At 40.9% G+C, this 13,349-nt stretch overlaps 1 protein-coding gene across 8 annotated transcripts in view; it reads left to right on the top strand.

The window, feature by feature from the left end:
* Positions 1 to 13,349, top strand: part of LOC140187612 (unconventional myosin-XIX) — a 66,251-nt gene that overhangs the window by 2,135 nt on the left and 50,767 nt on the right. For all 8 annotated transcript variants that reach the window (XR_011883123.1, XM_072243109.1, XM_072243110.1 and 5 more), the window contains exons 2-5: positions 5,138 to 5,288; positions 6,517 to 6,665; positions 7,061 to 7,174; positions 12,674 to 12,806. Coding sequence is in view for 7 of the 8 variants with exons in the window: in XM_072243109.1 (XP_072099210.1) it covers positions 5,138 to 5,288; positions 6,517 to 6,665; positions 7,061 to 7,174; positions 12,674 to 12,806 (547 nt within the window). In the remaining variant the exon portion in view is untranslated. The remainder of the gene's footprint in view (positions 1 to 5,137; positions 5,289 to 6,516; positions 6,666 to 7,060; positions 7,175 to 12,673; positions 12,807 to 13,349) is intronic.

Here is a 13,349-nt window from a genome sequence, read left to right on the forward strand (position 1 = left end):
GTTTAATTTGCATCAATAAACTTCTATTCTAAGCCTTGGTTTTGCTTTATATTGAATGGGAGCAGTTATAAAATGTGATGTTTCTGAATGTACTGTAGGCACATACAGCTTTATACAGTCCAGCAATATGGATGTATCGGTTTCTTGGCATATTAAATATTATATATTAATTTTGACAGTAATAGATAATGTGTAAGGTGTTCATATTTATGGAAAGAATTTTTTCTTAAGATGGTAATTAAGTCATTAAATTCCTAGTGTACATGGGAATTATGTTTCTCTTTAGCTGAAATGTGAATGGCTTGAATACCTTTCTGACTTTATTTCAGCCATCCTTTTGTATATGACTTTACAGTAACAGTCACATCATTGAAAAGATTTTTCTCAATACAACTTCCTCTTTCTTAAAGAAAAGTATTATCGTTAGAAGAATTTCATTAAAATTGTTTCAGATTTGGTCATGGTGTTCTGTTACAGAAGTTCCAAGTCAGAAATTAACTCTACCAGTCACAATGCATGCAAATGAAGTTACTGTTCTGGCTTTTGAATAACATATTAGATACAATATGATACTTAAATTTCAAAATAGCAACTTCTGTGGGGTAACTATTAATAGCAACTTTTATCTTTTTTTGGGATAATGACTAAGATTATTATAAAATAACATGCTTGGTAAAATAATTTTAAGTGACTGTTGGAAAAGTTGTATTCATAGAGCCTTTTTAACATGTAGTAAAATATTAAAGCCATTCATTTGGAAAATGATCTAAACTGAAGTTATACTGCTCAGGTATGCAAATTGTTATGTAATTTGTTTGGAAGCATCCATTCAAGAACTGAACAGACACCCCACTGCTGACTTTTCTTGTTGAGGAGTGCTGTTACATTTGGAACAATCTAATGGATACTGCACCCTTTGTGCTTCTGATATTTCAGAAGTACATTTTTTTTCGTATTTCCCTGAGAAGAAAATGGCATTGTATCATATAATTCAATTGTGTATGCAAATGATTAAGTAGCTCAACCAGTTTTGCCCAGATTGAATTACGTTAACTTTTTCTCATTAAAATTGATATGTGAATGATGGGTGTTACAATTTGGTGTTCTCAAATTGATTTTGAAAATATGCATGCTAGTATTTTGTATAGAGTTCTTTTTAATTTTATGTGCTCTGATCTTTGGCTCCTTGCTGGGGCATGATTCCTTGGTTGCTGCTATTTTTATAATATACTCGTATCTAAGCAGTTGTACCATGTGATTGGCCTTTATTAGCAGGTTATTTGGGCATGTGATATTGCTCTATGACCTTGTCTGAAGTTCATTCGATAAATTCTTGTAATGGTTCTGAGTGGGCAATTGGGAATAATCAAGAGCCTGTCAGTTTATTATTACCAGGTCAACAACTCCATTATTCGTTATAACCAAGCCGTTGCAATACAGCCTCCCAAGTTACAGTAAACTAAGTCAGCAAGGAAAGCTATTGAGTCCAAGACCAAATGTGAACTGCTGCTTTTTTTCACTGACTTTTCCTCATTTTTCATTTGAACTGTTGGGGAGTTAGGGTTCCATTTTGAAAGTCAAATCAGAAGAATAGGTTTCAACTGGTGTTAGAATTGCTGAAGAAGCAAAACCAGTAAAAATGAATTGAAGATGTTGGCCAACGTACAAATTAATAGCTCATTTGAAAATAACATTGAAGGGTTACTGAGATGATAAAGATGTGAAAGCAAAGATCAGCAGATAATTAAAGAATATAAGACATTATGATGAAACCAAATAATTTGTTAGATTGAAGTCTTTGCTCCCTTGTTTATTTTTAAATCCAATAGCTTATAAATATATCAGAAATACCACCATAGAAATAGGAAGTACAGTGTAATTGGACAAACCTTTCAGCCTTCTTTAAACTAAAAGACCAAATCTATAACTGAAGCAACTGTGTTTTGCCTCTTTTAAGAAATATATTTTAAATGCAGCGGTAAGGCCGTGACAGGCAGCAATTACTACTGTTCACTTATAATTGTTCTTTAAAGCTGCTTGAGCTAACAGAATCCCAGTCTTAACTGCTGAAGTATTCAAATTCTTAAAAAGGAATTTGTTCAGTTAGCGAGTCCTGATATTGGAGGCAAGACAGAATCTGACTATTTCTGGAACAAAATTATTTTAAAAGGAGGCATCCTCCAAGTAGAAAATGCACCTGCACATTCATCAGGGGTGTACTGTGGAGAAATGCAGAGCTTGTTCACACCTGAGAACACTACCTTCAATAATATCAATCAGCCCAAAGCATAATAAGAGCATCAAATATTTTCACTAATGGTGTTTGAATTGTCTTTGTGATGTACATACAACGAGCGGTGTCTCAGAAAGGCAGCATCCATTATTAAGGACCTCCAGCACCTAGAACATGCCCTTTTTTCACTGTTACCATCAGGCAGGAGGTACAGAAGCCTGAAGGCACACACTCAGCGATTCAGGAACAACTTCTTCCCCTCTGCCATCCAATTCCTAAATGGACACAGAACCCTTGGACACTACCTCACTTTTTAAATATATATTATTTCTGGGGGTTTTTTTTGCATGATTTTTAATCTATTCAATATACATATACTGTAATTGATTTACTTATCTATTTATTATATTTTTTTCTTCTATATTATGTATTGCGTTCAACTGCTGCTGCCAAGTTAAAAAATTTCACAACACATGCCGGTGATAATAAACCTGATTCTGATTCAATGCAGTTCAAATGAACATTAAGAATGTTTTGTATTTAGTTCCAAAATGTAGAATCAATTAGTAATTTCAAGTACAGTTAATAAAATAAATTTGAGCAACAGGTATTGCAGCAAACAGGTTAGCTATACATAATTGACCAATGGGAGTGTTGAGAAAATGTTAGAACAGTACAGATTAATTTAAACTGTGTATGGAGCAAAAGAAGGTTCCAAACAAGACTTGATGTGTGTCAAATGACTCTCTGCACTATATTGTGCAAGATGAAGATCCCATTGTTACAGAAAGGTTTAATTGGTAATGCTGTGACCATGATGGAAAAAATATATGGGTCCAGCAATGAGCAAAACCAATGGGATTCTTTGTAACTGACATTTCTACTACACTCATGCATACTTGGACTTCAGGCAGTGTTTTTATTTCCTGTTGGGCCGTTTGCATGGGTGGTGGTGATATTGGGCAAGATGTTATTAAGCCTATGATTTGTGGGATGTGGCTAAGAACCTAGGAAGTGATAGAGGTAGGGTTGAAGAGTTTGGTTAATGTCAAAGGAAAGTAAAAGATTGTATATCTGGAGGAAGATGGAGCATTACAGACAAGTGTTCTTATCGGTTTTATGCAGTAGAATTTTTTTTGCATGTGTCATTAATCAAGAACACTTTTTGACTAGTGATTTTTGGATCAGCTGCAATTTGGAATGAAAGGCCAACAAAAAGGACATGGGCGTGGGTGGGTAAGAGAGAGCGGAATGATTAATGAGTTCATTGAAAGTGGAGTGGTTCTGGTGATAAGATTCGTTAATATTCCATGAGGAATATAGAGGAAGCAGTAATTTTTGTTTAATTGGGAGGGGTAGAGGTGGCCATGGAAAGTCCTTGGCAAACAGGTTTAAGGAGAATCCCAAAGCATTTACTATGCTTATTAAGAACAAGGGGTAAAAAGGCAGCCCTCTCAAGCACAAAAGAGGGAATTTATGTGTGGGTGCTGATTAAGTGGATGAGTTCTTAAATGAGTGGAATCCGCTTTCAATAAGGAGAATGATATGGATGATGGTGAGATCAGGGAATCATATGTTGATATTTTAAGGCTTGTTGAGATACAAAAGAGGATATTAGATATTAGTTGGGTGTCTTTGAAAATGTCAAGGTGGATAAATTCCCAGGGCAGTGAACTATCCCAGAATACCAAGAAAGGAGAATGCTTGGGCCTTGACAAAATGTTGTTATCTTCAGCTGCAGACAAGGTCCCAAAAAATGAGAGAATAGCCAGTAATGTTCTTTTGCACAAGAGAGGTAATGGAAAATTCAGAAAATCATAGGGCAGTAGCCTTGGATCAGTGGTAAGGAAATTATTGGAGAAGATTCTTTGGGATAGAATTCACTTGCATTTAGAAAAGCATGGGCTTATTAGGAATTGTCTGCAGGGCTTTTTGCGAGGGAAGTCATGCTCACAAATTTTATTGAGGACATGATGAAGGTGATTGAAGGTAGGGTGGTGGATGTTATCTACATGGACTTTAGTAAAGCTTTTCACAAGGTCCCTTACGATAGGTTGGTCAAGAAGTTTGAGTCACAGGGTAAGTTGTGCATAAAACTGGGTTGGTTATAGAAGATAGAGGATTGTTATGGAGAAGATTTTTTTCTCTGACTGGAACTCTGAGACCAGCAGTGTTCCACAAGGATTAGTGATGAGACTACTGTAATAACTAAATGATTTGGACAAAATTTTAGGTAAGGTTGCAGATGACATTGCTGGAGATGAAGATCATGAGGAAGATTGTTGAAGGATCATTTAGGAATTTGGGTGGAGAAATGGTAGATGGATGAATGTGAAGTAATGCATTTTGGGAGGTCAAATGCAAGAGAAGTGTAAATAAAACGCTGTTTATTATTTATTTATTATGATACTGTGTGGAGCAGGTGATTCCAGCCCTTTGAGCAACACTGCCCAATTTGATCCTAACCACGGGACAATTAACCAACCAGTCAGTACGTCTTTGGACTGTGGGAGGAAACCAGAGCACCTGGAGGAAGCCCACACATACATGGGAAAAATGCATAAACTCCTTACAGGCAGCGGCAGGAATTGAACTCGTCAATTTTCTGAATTATGGATGTTTTATAAAAGCAGAACTGTTTGCTACCCAGGGATGTCATATACTCCTTTTATAATGGAACTCTTACCAGTTTATTCCAGTAATAACAAAGCAGGTGATTTCAAGCTGAGGCTACATATTCTATGCGCTTAAGTGTGCAACATATTTGAGGATGACCTACCAAGTGCAGAGCTTCCATAATGTAACAAACTGGTCCCTCAAGTGAAATACTATCTGGCAAGAAAAATTAAACAAGAGCTGCTTTTCTTGAAGTATGTGGTGAAGGTCTTGTCATTCTGTTTTCAGACTAATGGCTTCAGAGATTCCCAAAAGACTCTAGATTACACTACATTGACTCATGCAGCCAAAGAGGAGATAAAAGCTTTTCTCATTAATGAAGATGAGTTGCACCAGATTGATGATCTGACCAAAGTCAACCCAGTAACAACTGTCACAGGTATCTAATCAATTGGTGTTTTGTTTCTTCTGAAGTACTTTGTAAGCTGATTGACGTTTAGCATAACATTTGCTGAACAGAAGGCAGTATTGGAAGAGGAGGGCATATACACCTGAGTGAAGTACAACAGTAAATATGAAATAAGCCACTTAGAATGCCATGATAGACACCTTCTGAAAAATGAGCATAAGTAAAGGTTGATCCCTTTAACATTGTTTTTGGGATATGTTGGTTTGACAAGTTTATAACGATGTTCTCCTGTGTGTGTTATCCAACTTCTGAGGTCTGGAAATTACGACAAATGGTTCAAAAGCTGATTTTTGAAAAAAACTTCAAAATGCCCATCAAGCCATGACATGTCAGTAGAGAAAGTTAATATTTCAGGCCATTCATCAGGTGTTGGAAAAGTTTAAATATCGAACAGTTTAAGTGAGAGAAAAGAGTGAGTGGCTGGGAAGGTGGAGGCAATAAAAAATAGTAATTATATGATGGAGACCATGAATGACAGAAAAAATATTGCTGCTGGCTGAGGGACAATGCTAAAGGGTTGTTAACTACAACTGACCCATAAGGAGGGGTGTAAAGAAAAAATCACAACAAAGGACGGGGAAAAAATATGAAATCTTTTCACATTTAACAGATAGTAGTTGCTTGAACTCTAATGTATAATGCAGAAAATGGCACCTATTTTCAATTCCAGACACATTGTAATCGGTAAATTTTCATCATTTTTCTCTTAATGGCTCCACTTTATACTATTTATTTACCGTTTGTCTCCATTCTGCCATAGACATTGTCCTCTCCACTGCTCCCCTTTCTTTGCAGATTAAAGTGTGTTTTATTTCTAACTTTTTTCCCCAGTTCTAATGAAAAGTTATCAAAATGAAATGTTAACCTTTGTTTCTCCATTTATAGGTGTTGCCTGTCATTGCCAAATGTTTCTAATTTTTTTTGTTTTTATTTCAGACTTCCAATAACTATAGTTCTTGCCTTTTATAATGGAACTGCAGTGTAAACAAGACCTTGTATTTGAAAAGAAAATAGTTATTTTTGTAGATACTTGGTTGTTATGCACAGTGACTTGATAATCTAAATGGTTTGGATTACTTAGTTGAAATCTGAACCATTCAGATTAACAAATCACTGTGCATAATGCATTAGATTACAGTATTTTTTAATAAGCAATTTGTATGAATTGAACTGTGAATATTTTTTTTATGTCTCTTAGTTTTAAAATGTCTCCAGGCAAGATATGCAGCTGGTGTTTTTTACACTAATGCGGGTTGTACATTAGTGGGTCTAAATCCATTCCAGTCTGTGCCAAACTTGTATTCCTCTGAGGTCATGAAAGAATACCACAATGTGACTCGACCACAGGTAACTCAAGTACACTTCGGTGCTTTATTTGACTGCAATAAGCAAATAACATTATTCATCCTTGATTACAAATTCTATACATATATAAACAGAACATTAATATTTAATTTGTGTCCAGTTTATTCTGGTCATTTATTTGCGATCAGACCGTATTTAGATTAATACCCAAAGCTGAGTGAAAACTTTTGATTTGTGGACAATGCATATTAAGAATACAGAAGCTGCAGCTTATTGATTTGTGTAGTAAGAATGGTTAGAATCCAGGATATAGTCATCAGCAGCAGTTGCAGGTTCATATTAATACTAGTACCTTATTAAAATAATTTGAGAGGGTAGTTTTTACTACTTTGTACAAAAACAAACTTTCAAAAAAGTTAACTCTCTGTATTCTTTAGGAATTGAAACCTCACATCTTTGTGGTGGCTGAACAAGCCTTCAGGAATGTACAGAGTCACATTGAACCAATTGACCAATCACTAATCGTCAGTGGAGAGAGTGGTGCTGGAAAGGTAAGACATTAGCATGAGTAAGGTGGTTGGCTCCACCAAGAAACAATTCCTATAACTTAGCGAATTAACCAGCGTGGGTATGATTTTTGGAAAATGGATGTCAATGATTATAGTTAACTAATGGGTGCTGTAGGATTTCACTAAACTAGCTACATGGTATAGATAGTGAGGCACAATTATGACATTATATTATCAAATTTTATTTTATTCTGTAGTAGATTGACACATTTGTTTTCCTACCTCCTCATTGGTCAGCATACTGCTCCCAGTATGCTGACCAATGCTAAAGTGCTCCAGCATTCATCATATTTTCTTTGTGTGACGAGAATACACATAGATAAGATGTTAGCTGTCCTGTGTGATCAGCAGTTGGTCTGCCACCTGTCTTCAAGAGAGAGATAAGGAACACAATGAAACAGCATCTGGAAATGTGCAGTGAAGGGACGGGGGAGAGAGAGAGCTGTCTGGAGCGGCTCCCCCTTTGAACCCTGAACTGGTTGAAGTGATGGACAGGCGATACCCCAGCAGGGGGATAAAAAGGGACAGGTTCACTAAGGCAGGACACACGACACCCGAGGTAACGAGACCCTGGAAGCGGTGCGCCTCTCACGAGTCGGTGGGAAGTACCGGCCAACGCACAGGGTGGAAAGGTACAATCAGCGGGAACCCGGTGTGTGTCCACCCTTGCTTGGGTGCCGGGTTCACTGCAGAGGATCGACTGCATCTGGAGGAGGGGTCACAGTGGGTGACCTCAGGTGACATCACCAAGAACCTGCCCAAAAGCTGCTTGTGAGCAATTATCGCCGGTCTGTGAGTGGAAACCGTTTCTGAATGATCAGTCGTTCCTGTTTTCTTTCTTTTTCTCTCTCTCTCTCTCTCTCTCTCTCCCCCCCCCCACATTGTCCATCACCATGGCAACGATTACTGCGAACTGAGCTACTAAATTGGACTGAACTTTGTGTCACTTTGAAATTGGTCATTTATCCTTAGGCAACGATAGAGCTTGATTGATGCTGTCATCTTAATTCTGTGCATATGTGTGGTTATTGCTGAACTGTTGCATTTATTATCCTTTCGATTACTGTGTTGCTTGTTTCTTTAATAAAACTTTCTTAGTTCTAGTAATCCAGACTCCAACTGAGTGATCCATTTCTGCTGGTTTGGCAACCCAGTTACGGGGTACGTAACATGAGTGGGGTTCTCGTCCGTGATTTTGAACGCTAAATTTGGGACGGAGTAAATTGATTGGGTTAAAATTCCCGAAAGAAAGAAAAGACAAACAGCAGAAATGGAGGCTGAGGAATTTATAAAGGCGCCGACCTTGGAGACATTAGAGGATGCCAGGAAATCGGAATTGGTAGCTGTGGCCAAATGGTTGAATCTTGCTAAGGTGAAGTCGACAATGAGGAGAGAGGAGATACACAGAGCTATTGTAGAGAACTATGTATCTAAGGGTGTGTTTCCCCAAGGCGAGCTGGGGGTGGTGTCTATTGAAAACCCTGCTGGAGACGTGGTACAGGTGCAGCTTGAAAAACTGAGACTCAAGCACGAGTTCCGGGTACGACAGTTGGAGCGAGAAGAGAAGGAGAGAGAGGCAGAAAGACAAGAGAGAGAAAGACAGTTGGAGAGAGAAGAGAAAGAGAGAGAGACAGTTGGAGGGAGAAGAGAAAGAGAGAGAGAGACAGTTGGAGAGAGGAGAAAGAGAGGCAATGGGAGCGAGAAGAGAGGGGGAAACAGAGAGAAAGGGAATTTGAGCTGGAGAAGTTAAAGATAAGGGCCGAGCAGGGGCTCGTGCCGAACCAAGGTGGAGGGTTCCGGGCAACCCAGGAGGTTAGGCTGGTTCCCCCATTTGACGATACCGACGTGGATCGGTACTTTCTCCATTTCGAAAAAGTGGCTATAAGTCAGGAATGGCCGAGGGATAAGTGGGCTGTGTTACTTCAGAGTGTACTGAAAGGGAAAGCCCAAGAAGCTTACTCCGCTTTGTCCGCGGAAGATGCCCAGAGGTATGAGGTGGTAAAAGAGGCCATCCTCAGGACTTATGAGTTGGTCCCAGAGGCATACCGGCAGAGGTTCCGGAATGCGAGGAAGGAGTGGGACCGCACGTATTTGGAGTTTGCCCGTGAGATGCAGACATATTGTGAGCGTTGGTGCGCCTCAAAGGGGGTAGAGGGGGATTATGACAGACTGCTACAGCTGATCCTGATTGAGCAGTTTAAAGGTTGTGTCCCTGAGGGTATGAGACCCTACCTCGATGAGAAAGAGGCAGCCACGTTAGCCGCAACTGCTGAGTTAGCGGATGAGTATGCGTTGATGCATAAAATGAAGGTTGCCCCAAGTAAAGGCTACCAGAAGGGTAGTCAGGACGGCGGGGAGAGTCCGCCGGAAAAGTCAGAAAGTAAGCCGGTGACTAGTGAGAAGGATAAGGTAGACCGGGAGCAGTCTGGCAGGAAGTCTCCTGGGGTCATCTGTTATAATTGTGGGAAAGCCGGACACTTTGCGTCCAGGTGCTTTGCCCCAAAGAAGGAGACGGGAAAAGGAAAAACAGTGATCTTGAATGGCTGTATCGAGCTGTTAAACGAACCGCTAGGGACGGTCAGGTCTGCCAAAGTCCAGGAAGGGCGCGAGAGGTTTATCTCGGCCGGATTGGTGTCAGTGAAAGAGGGGTTAAAACCAGTTCCAGTGCGGATCTGGAGAGACACGGGAGCGTGTCAGTCACTAATACTGAAGAGTGTATTAGAGTTTAGCTCAGAGACCCAGACTGGGGAGGTAGAGGTCAAAGGTGTTGGGGAAGGGACAGAGTCAGTCCCTTTGCACCAGATACACTTACAAAGCAACCTGGTCTCTGGACTAGTCACGATCGGGGTGAGGTCCGAATTACCGATGAAAGGCGTGGAAGTCTTGCTCGGTAATGACATCGCCGGGGGAATCGTGTTCCCAGTCGTGAGATTGACAGGTCGGCCTGCCAGCAGTGAGGCCCCGCCCATGGACTCACAGGTTCATCATGGGGCTGCGGTAGTGAATTTAGCTGAGACGTTTCTGCCAACCTTGTACGAGAAGAGGGTAGAAAATGAAAAGAAGGAGTGTAATGAGACAAGAGGCAGTGAGGGAGCTGGGACAGACGTAGCAGTAGCCAGGAAAGAATCTGTGCAGACGCAGGAGCGAGACGAGGGGCTGATGGTTTCGGCAGAGACAGCTCTGTCTGACACAGCTTTGACGAGGGAACTAGTAGGCTATTGTGTGGAGGAGGAAGTGCTAAGGAAAAAAGGGAAATCAAGTACAGTACCCGTAGATGAGGAGTGGGGGTGGTGCAAAAGAGTTATGGGGATGAAGTTTTTAACATGGCCCACGAGGTACCCCCCGGTGGACATTTTGCGGTGCTGGAGGAAACAGTTGGTGGAATCATGAAAGAGGTTTACCAACTGCCCAGGAGGAAGGATGTTATTGATCACGACCGACGCGAACTGAGACGGTCACCGGCTTTTGATATGCTAACAAACCTAGTCGGTGTTAGTGTGGAAATCAATGAAGCTAGGGGCCCCCTGATAAGAGAAAAAAACCATTTTGAAAAGATTAGTATGGGATCGATCAGATGGGAGAAGGCTAATGTTTTGGCCAGGTCTACTGATAAGGTCTCTCCCTTAATCCCCAAACAAAGCGAATCTTTAGCAGAAGTAATTAAACAACTCGCACCCGTGTGCTTGATTGTCCCGAGGCGATGCAAACAACTGGGACGTTGGGTGATGTCTGTTACAATAGGTCAGCCTAGCAAACAACAGCCATATATAATGAGTAATTCAGTGACTAAAGGGCTGATGAACACAGAGGTGTGTATTGGCAATTTAATACGGCTGTCTGAAGCCAGCTTGATAGTGAACCTTGAAGAAAACGAATTCGGCCACACGAGGGTCACTTACCTGGGAACTGTGGTGACACAGGGGCAGCTGGCAGCGATGCAAGCTACAGTGCAGGCTATCGCTGACCTCCCAACCCCAACAGACAAGAGGGCCCTCAGAAGGCTCTGGGATATGGTGGGGTACTGTAGGAAGTTTTGCAATAACTCTGCGGTCACTACCCCTCCCCCTCCTACTAAGCCCTTGCGAGAGAAAACTGAGTCGGAATGGGACGACCCTTGTTATTGTGGTCCGGGACAAAACCAAATGAGAGGTTACATTGATCGAAATTCATCAGTGTTTTTGGCAACTATGAAGTTTGCTGAGTTGGAGCCCGGTCTAAGGGATTATTAATAACACATGTAAAAGGAACAGAAAATGCGATGACTGTCTGTCAAAGCTGTTGACAACTTCAAACTCGCTGTGTTAGCCAAATAGCTGATAAAGATGTATATTTGTGCGTGTATCAAATAATGTATTCATGTTTGTAATTTTTACCTCCCGGTAAAAATCCTTAAAGGGGGGAAGTGTGACGAGAAGACGAGAATACACATAGATAAGATGTTAGCTGTCCTGTGTGATCAGCAGTTGGTCTGCCACCTGTCTTCAAGAGAGAGATAAGGAACACAATGAAACGATCTGGAGATGTGTAATGAAGGGACGGGGGAGAGAGAGAGCTGTCTGGAGTGGCTCCCCCTTTGAACCCTGAACTGTTTGAAGTGATGGACAGGCGATACCCCAGCAGGGGGATAAAAAGGGACAGGTTCGCTAAGGCAGGACACACGACACCCGAGGTAACGAGACCCTGGAAGCGGTGCGCCTCTCACGAGTCGGTGGGAAGTACCGGACAACGCACAGGGTGGAAAGGTACGATCAGCGGGAACCCGGTGTGTGTCCACCCTTGCTTGGGTGCCGGGTTCACTGCAGAGGATCGACCGTATCTGGAGGAGGGGTCACAGTGGGTGACCTCAGGTGACATCACCAAGGACCTGCCCAAAAGTTGCTTGTGAGCAATTATCGCCCGTCTGTGAGTGGAAGCCGTTTCTGAATGATCAGTCGTTCCTGTTTTCTTTCTTTCTTTCTTTCTTTCTTTCTCTCTCTCTCTCTCTCTCTCTCTCTCTCTCTCTCTCTCTCTCTCTCTCTCTCTCTCTCTCCCCCCCCCCTCCCTCCCTCCCTCCCTCCCTCCCTCCACGTCCATCGCCATGGCAACGATTACTGCGAACTGAACTTTGTGTCACTTTGAAATTGGTCATTTATCCCTAGACAACGATAGAGCTTGATTGATGCTGTTATCTTAATTCTGTGCACATGTGTGGTTATCATTGCTGAACTGTTGCATTTATTATCCTTTCGATTACTGTGTTGCTTGTTTCTTTAATAAAACTTTCTTAGTTCTAGTAATCCAGACTCCAACTGAGTGATCCATTTCTGCTGGTTTGGCAACCCAGTTACGGGGTACGTAACATTTGTTTAAAATTCAACATCAGAAAGATGACCAAGGCACATGTCAGCAGAAGTACTAGTTCATAATAGCAATGTTTTCAAGATCCATAATAGAAAGCTTCTCAGCTTTGTCAAGCTAATTAATAAGATTTCCCTTTTGCAGACCTGGACGTCGCGTTGCCTTATGAATTACTTTGCCACACTTGCTGCCTCAAACACTTCTATAAAGTGCCAAGAAAATGTGGAACGAATAGAAAAGAGAGTATTGGACTCCAATCCAGTGATGGAGGCATTTGGTAGTAAAACTTGTTGCTTATGTCAGATTGAATGTTTAAAAAATGAATGATTGGCGCAGATGAAATATTATTTACTCTAGCATATGGGATCAAAGTCTAATTGTTTACAGGGCTGAATAGATTCTCAGATGTCGCAGAGTACGTATGTGCTAAGAATCATATAGGGTTTGAAGGCTATCACTCTTTGGTGTAAGAATGTCTGCTGATTGTTGCTCCTTATTCTCCGTAAAGTTGTGAATATTGTTTCTGTGTTGTGAGTGGTGTATTAGTGTATCTATTTCAGTATTTTAAAAAAGTACAAAAGAGCTAATGTGTCTTCTGAAACTATATAAATAGCAAACAGTAAACTAAACATTCAAGTACATCATTCTGAATGTGGTGAGCATCATCTCAGACAATTTGAGAACAAGAAAGTAATTCCCTGTTTTGAGATATTGGAAAAAGTAGTTGACTAATTTTATATTGAGTGTGTGCACCACCTAGTGGACTACTGAAGGATGTCACTTGCTTAAATATTGGAGTAGTCGATCCGGTGCGGCCTCC

Source organism: Mobula birostris, chromosome 25 (genome assembly GCF_030028105.1).
Source record: "Mobula birostris isolate sMobBir1 chromosome 25, sMobBir1.hap1, whole genome shotgun sequence".
In the NCBI taxonomy this organism is placed as follows: domain Eukaryota; kingdom Metazoa; phylum Chordata; class Chondrichthyes; order Myliobatiformes; family Myliobatidae; genus Mobula; species Mobula birostris.